General features: G+C 47.8%; 1 protein-coding gene across 1 annotated transcript; it reads left to right on the plus strand.

The window, feature by feature from the left end:
• Positions 1 to 219: 219 nt before the first annotated feature.
• GAS1 (growth arrest specific 1) lies at positions 220 to 3,860 on the plus strand. The gene has a single exon (XM_033164244.1). It carries the CDS (start codon positions 744 to 746, stop codon positions 1,755 to 1,757), a length of 1,014 nt encoding a protein of 337 aa, XP_033020135.1. The 5' UTR covers positions 220 to 743; the 3' UTR covers positions 1,758 to 3,860.
• Positions 3,861 to 8,621: the final 4,761 nt, after the last annotated feature.

Genomic DNA, 8,621 nt, shown 5'->3' on the forward strand with positions numbered 1-8,621 from the left:
CTAATTTTTTTTTTGTTTGTTTGCTTTTCCATGCATGCATAATGAGGCCTGATCAGAGCACGCTGCTGCTGCTGCTGCTGCGGCAGCTTGGAGGGCACTTTTGTATTTAAAGCCTCGCGAAAGAAAACAGCTCCGCAGAAGGATCCGCCGGAGAGAAACGGCTCGCGGGGCGGCTCGTCAGCAGCAGCAGCCGCCGCATCATCCCGGGGTGAGGAAAGGCGAGGGCGACAGAGAGCGCCGGGCGGCTCTTTCTTTCTGCAGCCTCCCGCTCGCCGGGTGAGGAAGGAGGCTCGCGGCGCGCACTGGGCGCCCGGCGGCGGCTGCCCGAGCCGACCTGGCATGCACGGCGATGCTGCCCGCCGAGCGCTGAGAGCGAAGAAAGAAGATCGGCGGGAGCGAGGCGGAGGCGGCGGCGGCGGCGGCATGATCTCAGCAGGGAGCCCCTGGCCCCGCAGCCCCAGGCTCCACTGACCGCCTCGCGGCCTCCCCAGCCCGGGAGGAGGAGGGGGCGGAGGCTGCTGCGCGCGGCGGCGGCGGCGGCAAGAAAAGGCGCCGCTTCTCCGCCGACCAAGGGATCCCCAGGCCGAGCAAGGGCGCCGCGCGGATGGATTGATGAGCGGGACCCTCATGCACACACCGCGCAGGACTTTGGCCAACTTTCCCACCACCACCACCAGCGCCTCCTGCTCCTCGTCGTCGTCGTCGTCCGCCTCCCGCCCGCGATTGTCCTGCCGCCGGCCGCGATGGTGGCAGCCCGGCCAGGAGGAGGAGGAGGAGCAGCAGCATCGGCAGCAGGCGGGCGGCGCTGGCGGGCGGCTCTGCTCCCGCTGCCCGGCGCCGTGGCGCTGCGGCTGGGGCTGCTGCTGCTGGTCGCCGCTTCCCCTCCGCCGGGGGCTCACGGCCGGCGCTTGATCTGCTGGCAGGCGATGCTGCAGTGCCAGGAGGAGCCCGACTGCAGCTACGCGTACAACCAGTACGCCGAGGCGTGCGCGCCGGTGCTCATGGCCGCGGGGGACGGCGCGGTCGCTGCTGCTGCGGCTTCGTCGCCGTCCGGTAGGCGGCGGTGCCCGAGCCACTGCATCTCGGCGCTCATCCAGCTCAACCACACCAGGCGGGGCCCGGCGCTGGAGGACTGCGATTGCGACCAGGACGAGAACTGCCGCGCCACCAAGCGCGCCATCGAGCCGTGCCTGCCTCGGACCAGCGGAGGAGGAGGAGGAGGCGGAGCAGGAGGCGGCGGCGGCGGCGGCGGGGCGGGCGGCGTGATCGGCTGCACGGAGGCGCGGCGGCGCTGCGACTGGGATAGCCGCTGCAGCACGGCGCTGAGCCGCTACATGACCTACTGCGGGAAGGTCTTCAACGGCGTGCGCTGCACCGAGGACTGCCGCGCCGTCATCGAGGACATGCTGGCCGTGCCCAAGGCGCTGCTGCTCAACGACTGCGTGTGCGACGGCCTCGAGCGGCCCATCTGCGAGTCCGTCAAGGAGAACATGGCGCGCCTCTGCTTCGGCGCCGACGCCGTGGGACCCGGCAGCAGCGGCGCCTCCGACGGCGCCATGGACGACTACTGGGAAGAGGAGTACGACGAAGAGCTCGGGCCGCGGGGAAGGGACGACCTGGACGACGTGGCGGCCGTGGCCGGAGCCGGGTCGGAAGCCGCCTCGCCCAGGAAGCCCAAGGACGGCTGCCCGGCGCGCGCGGCTCAGTGGACGCTTTTCGCCATGGCCTCCATCTTGCTGCTGCTGCTGCTGTCGTAGCCATTTCCAGCCCGGCGCTCTTGAGGGGCGCTCGAGGAGGCCGGGCCGGGAGAGGGTCGAGGAGAGGGAGGGAAGGAGCCTGTGCTCGCCACAGGGCCCTGGCTCGCCTCCGTCTCCTGGCTTCGGGGGGACGGGTCTTGGGCACGGAGAAAGGAGAGCCTCACCCCGAGCAGCGGGCCTCTCTTCTCTCCCCCCCCCCCAGCCTTGTATTCAAGCAGTGTGCCTTATTCTGCACATCCAATATGCCTTTGGTTTTGATGGGGGTCCCCTTCGTGTCCTCACTGGGCCCTGTTGCCTTGCCAGACTAGTTCAGTTGGAACAGATGCTGGGCTGGATGTGTGGTTTCTTTGCGCTGTGGTCATTCCTTCCTTCTGTCCTCATCACCTCTCTCTCTATATCTGGGCATTCTCCCCCTCCCACTGCTAAAATTATATTTGAAAAGGATAGGGCCATTGAATCAGAATCCCTTTTTTTGCAAACGTTTAGCCACTTTGTACATCAGATCCCTGAATTGTGGTATTTGTTACTGAGCCCTTTTGGTTCCAAGCCTTCCATGCATGTCCAAATAAGTGTGCTTAGGATTGCAGCCTTAGAGATGTTTTACTCGGGGCATTTTTTCCCTGCGGGGCTGTATGAAGCGACCTGAATATGCCTGTCATATACAAAGATTGTGCAATCCTTTCTTCCCTGTGTACAAATCACTACCAGTTGCAGCTTCCTAATCTTTCCCCTGTACATGCAGGAAAGTACGTGGCAGTGTGTATAATGGTTTGTTCCCCCCCCCCATACACACACTTTGCCCCTGCATACAGCCATGTAAGGGGAAAGGCGTGATTCACCCCTCGCTGCACTATGCAAGTTTGTTGCTACTCTGCTCCTTAGAAGCAAGAAAACGAATTCACAATAAATGTGTAGCGGCAAAACCAACTTGCAAATAGCAAATGTTTGCTCTCCGCCCCCCCCCCCCAAGCTGTAGACATGAAGGTAAGAAAGAGTTAGGCTTCCCTAGAGTGCCTTCGAAAATGCTGCTTTACAGAGCTAGCCAGCATCTTGAAATGGAGTCCTTTCTCTCCTCCCATTCACAGCATTCATCATGATGCCTAAAAGAAGATGCAAACTTTGATTTCTGTTAACTGGGTGTGTGCTTGAGTGGAGGAGACTTGAGTACTGTATATGTGAGGGTTTTCTAACACCTTTTCTCAGGGTTGTTTTGAACATTAGCGGTAGGGACTTTATTCTGTGTTAAGGTATGAAAAACCCATGTAGTTTAGTCATGTGTGAGGATTGCACATCCTTTCATTTTCATGGTGCGTGTATGCTGGGAAGCTATAGTTCTGGTTTTCCAGTAAAATAGATGTTTGTATCAACTTCACACATAGCTTTCATGCTTTCTCCTACCCCATAATGTTCAAAGTGGCCCTTGCACCACTCAGAATTGCAATGCAATACAATACAATTCATCAGCAATTTTCTCTTGCCTCAACCTAGTAGGGAAAAAAATGCTGATTTGTTGGCTACATCAAAACAATGCAACCATTGTCTTAAAAGAGCTCTGCACTGCCATCTTCAAAAGACACTTTTAAAATTCAAGAACTTGTATCTGCAAACATCACGAAAAGTTATATTGCCTCTAATCCTATCAGGGGGCTAACCTCTGGTAAATCTTATATAAAATGTATTTAAAACTGGGATTTGTTACCAGTCGTTTTCACATGTATATAGAAATTTATAAATTGTATACTTGGGAATAATTTATTTTTTAAGAAATGAAAGATTTAAATGCACCCCAATTGCAAGATAAATGCATCTGCTATTCTTTTGTTGCAAAGGTACAGATCTCATTTGATATGTAAAGGGATACAAGCAACAGTAATTCCCATGGAAAAATGCTAGATCAAATGTACAGTGTATTTTATAGATTTGGAGTTAACATCTGGATTGTTTGGAGAGACTTGATGAACTTTGTAGAATTGTATAAATGCCTCTCCGAACTGCCTTGAACATTGTATTTTTATAGAATGTGTGAAAAGGTCCCATGTCTTAAGTATCTATTGCTTGTGTATTTTTATGTGTAAATTAGTAAAGAGAGATTTTTAAAGAATATATCTGGTGAAGTTGTTTTCTAGGCACTGCACTGCTCTTAAGATAGCTTAGAGGCAGTGGGAACATACATGCAAGTAGTTAATGTATGGTTGCATTCCTCAAAACCCTTACACTGAAGTAAGCCCATGGGATTCTGTGACACTCTCTTGCATATGAGCAACTGGAGCTTATCCTAGCCATCACTTATGTAGCTGTTGGTAATGGCGGACCCTATTTTAGTGAATAATTACTTGGAAGGTGTCAATGCCCCTTTGAAAACATTCCCAGTGGTAGATTTGGAAGTCTTGAGCTGCATTGGTAGAACAATGAGGTAGAGTTAAAGCTGGGGGAGACAATTCCACTGATGCTTTTTGTCTTTTCACAGAAATATGATGCTGTTGCCACAGCTTCCTCTTTGAAGGAGTGAAGGCCAGTTTCACAGAAAGCCCTGTGCTAGTACACAAGTCTCTTTGCTTGCAGTCCTTCATTACTGAAGGAGGTCACATTCCAGGAGCGCTAGTAACACATCAAGGGGGCATACCCTTCAAATGCTTGCATTTGATGCAGAAATGAGGGCACTTTGCATACCAGCTCACCTTCCGGGCTGAAGAGGGCAGGCATAAACAAGCATGTGTGAGCAACAATGACAAGCCCTTGTCTGATGCTGGCCTGAGCAGTTGTTTTGCAGCCTTCTGATGGCTGGTTTGCTGCCAGAGCTACTGATCTACACTCAAACGCCCTTAGATAAATAATTACGCTCTTAAGCTGTCTCGAGTGCTGATACAATTGACCTTGTAAATAGAAATGTTTGCAGTTGGAATAAACTCCCGGCATTTGGAAATCTTTTAAACATTAACACAAAAGAGAGAGCTCAGTCCTCCCTCCAGGGGATTGAGCATTGAACTGTGCCAAGCTAGGCACTTGCTTTTTTCTTTTTCTTATTTTTTTAAAGGAAAAGTTTATTTATCTTGCATCCCTTCTGTTTGTTTAAAACTTTTCTTTTTCAACGCTGTGATTGGAAGACAAGTCAGAAGATTAAAAGCCACAACAAATAAACCTTGACTGGGGATGGGGGAGAAGGATCAGCGAGGACTGTCAATTTTTTCTTTCTTAACTTGCTTGGCTTTTTAAAACCCTGAGCAAAGGTAAAAACCAGGTTTGCTACTTGTTTAGAGACAATTAGCAAAACCGTAAATTTCCTTATATAGGATCTGTTCTTCCCACCATGCCTTTCACCATTTTCTCTAGATCACTTGTTCAATTTTCCCATCAGTTCACAAAACCTTACGAGTTTCCCCCCTTAAAAAAACAGCCGCCACCAAGGAAGCTGAGATCTCATACAACAATTCTGCGAGTATGATCTAAATTGGTTGCTGAGGTTAACTTGAATGGTAGAATAAACCTATTGTTAAAACTGAAATCATGGTTACTTTTATGTGAAGAACAAAGAACAGTGAAATGAATTGGATGCCTTAACTACTGAGTATGCACTCCTCTTAAGGATGCAATCTGGTGTTCTCCCTGGATTGTGGTCAAGCATATTTTAAACTGTTTTACCCCTCTACTGGATCTGATTCAATGCCAACTCATCCCTGATAGTGGGGAAATATATTTAGGGTCCATTCCTGATCCAGGAAGGAGTACGTAATACAGAAACACAGGAAGGGACTGATAAATAACTGCTCCGATACACCCAAGAAGAATTTGAGAAGCTCCTGTCAAAAGCAGCTGCCTGGAATAATTGACCATGAGCTTATTTCAACAGTGCAATGCCTCTGTTAGACACTGGCATCTGCCACAACTTACCAGTACATTTCCTTAATAGCAATTATAAAGGGTTTTAAAAACAAACTTGTAAGCATCATTAGAGAGGATTCTCTTTCCCCGCAGAAGAAATAACTGCCCGTACCAAAAGACACAGGCGCGCGCGCACACACACACAAACCCTTTCTACTTCTCAAGCATTTCTGAGATGACACATCTCAGGTTTCCATTCTCACAAGCCTTCCGGTCCCATGGTTGACTTTGCATTCTGAAAAGCAGGTGAGACTTGCCATAGGGCAATGTGCTTTCCAAGAAAGGACACAGAAACCTTTGACGTTTCCAAGATTTTCAAAATATTTACAAGCCTTGGCCCACCTCTCACAAAATGAGTTGGGGCAGCAAAGGTTCCCTCTCTTGCCCTCCCCCCCTCTCTCTCCACCCCCCCCTTCAATTTCATGTAAAATAATCCACTGGGTCTCCTTGTGCCCCCTTTCTTCCCAGTTACCAGGTTTGAATTCTCGGTGACAGTTTATTTGTCTTTGGAGGCACTTCAGTGACAAATGTTTAAGGGAGTGTGGGACAATGGTGGAGAACAAGAAGGCAGTTCATTGAACTGACAGTGACCATACAGTAAATAGAAGGAGATTCAAGCTTCACTGATCACCCAAGAGCACTGTGGGGCTTTTGTACACAATCACAATAGGCATAACATAAGGTCTCTGTTTATTTTTAACAATATAAACCAGTGTACGCAGGCAAGTATACATCACCTGGAAAATAATTGCAAATACCAAATCAAGTAGACTGAAAAGCAACAGCACTTAAGCAAAACCACTGATTCCAGCCAGTCTCTTGAGATGAAGATTATTGCTTTCAACATCACACAGAGTATCTCCCAAGAAATGCTCTATGGTTCAAAGGAACTGTGCATTAACAAGAAGCTTGCTGTACCTAAGTAATAACAGCACAGAAGAATTTATGTTTCCTGAGAAACAAGCCCGTTTCCTATAGCACTGCATTCTTTAAAAAATAAAAAGCAAATAAATTCCGCGATCCTAGTACTTGTGTCTTCTGGACCCAACAATGGTGTCCATATTTCATGCAAAATACAAATGAATGCATTGCTGCCTGGGCACCTCGTTTTCAACTGGGAAATATTGGTGGCCTCATCAAAGCATGGACAAAATCCATTGGTTGACTCATACGCAAGTGCTACAAGAAGTCCCCTTTGTACAGTAGAAGCTGGACTTCGCCGATAAATGTTCTTTATTAAGTAAAACAAAATAGAAAATTCTTTCCAGTAGCACCTTAGAGACCAACTGAATTTGTTCTTGGTATGAGCTTTCTTGGTTTTGATTTCATGATTCAGCAAGGCTTTTGAGCAGTCTGGGGAAATGTTTTTGTGAAGCCTAGACCCAACTAGTTCGATCCTTTCTGACAGATACCACAGTATGTAACAGTACAGAATGTTCCTATAAGTATTGCCCAAAATAACAGACCACGGGGTGTGGAGAGGAGAGGCTCACTCCCATTTGTTTACAAATGCTGTAGGACTGAAATAGTTAACATGGAGGTTAACACAGGGTAAGAAGCAGTTCAACCCAAGGAGAGCATGTGCGAATACAAGCCTACTGTATTTTACTTGAGGTATCGGTTGTGGTAGACAGTTGAAAAGCCTCACACTGACTGTCTGAATGACACAAGTAATGCGCTATTAGCATAAATACTTTGTAAGGCATCCATTTAATCAATTTCTCAAATAATGGAATGATCTACTACAAAATAGTGAACTGTATACACTATATTTTGGCACAAAGATGGTCATTCTCCCACTAGTAACCAGGGACTCTAAATAAATGATTTCAACAATGTTTTATTAAAGGAGGACAAGAGCCCTCAAGCTGCATTAATCGGGGAGAAGTCGAGTGGCACTTTTGTCATGGAAATGTTAAGCACATAATAGTTCAGGCAAACAATGCAGAGCCACTTCATTCTTTCAGCCATGCTGACACCTCTTAAAGAGGAACTGCAGGGAAGGATGTGGGAAAGATTTGGTTTCTGGAGAGGTTTTTTCAGCGAATATTTGGGAGGTTTACCTACAAACTCCTTTACTAAAGAGTCTAACTGAGGGACACAGGCAGCCATGCAGGAGCAGAGTTTGGGACAAGACATTTTATTCAAATTCATTATCTGACTGAATTTATTATGAGTCAAATGGCCCATGGCATTTTATTGCAATTCAACAAATCCATACATCTACAGCCCCAGTAGCCTCTAAGGATTTGGATTGGAAGATAATGAAAAACCAAGTTCATCCCAAATATGCATAAATGGCCAGACTGCCAAACTGAAAGAGAGGGAGAGAGAATGCAAAGCTTCAGAGTTCTTTCTATAAAATATATGGACTTGCAGTCTTGCAATATGTGGATTGTGGTGGGCTCGGATAAAAGACAATAGACTACATTTTAAAAATATGATTTAACTACTTTAGTACCTCCATAGTGAATGTGCTATGAAAATAAAAGAGGTGAGATCTAGGGGAAAGGAAAAGCATGAAACAGGAAAGATTCAACATAGATTTGTGGTGGTGGTTCTTGATGAAGCTTATGGTGTTAAAATGTCATGTTAGAGACAAGAAATCAAAATCAAATCAAAGTTTATTGCGTTAGCCAATTGGCCATAGACAAGAAATCAGAATATGACTTGTGCAGTAAACATAGGAGCTAACTCCCAGGGACGCCGGCCCCCACCCCAAGAAATATTTGAGGAGGCCAGGGCCCTTCCAAGTTGATGGGCATTACCACTCAAGACAAGCCGTGTCATGTGATCAGTTTTGTGGGGCAGAGCTTACCTGGGCCCCCAAAATATTTTATTCAAGTTGGCACCTCTGGCAGTAAATGATACTACTGTAGATGGCCAAGAAGGACAATTGGATGAACATTGTGAGGGGAGCATATATTTGGAAGCACATGTTTTGGAATTGAGAGTAGTCAAGGCAGTAAATTGCCATAGTGTGAA

This window comes from Lacerta agilis, chromosome 11, assembly GCF_009819535.1.
Source record: "Lacerta agilis isolate rLacAgi1 chromosome 11, rLacAgi1.pri, whole genome shotgun sequence".
Taxonomy (NCBI): Eukaryota; Metazoa; Chordata; class Lepidosauria; order Squamata; family Lacertidae; genus Lacerta; species Lacerta agilis.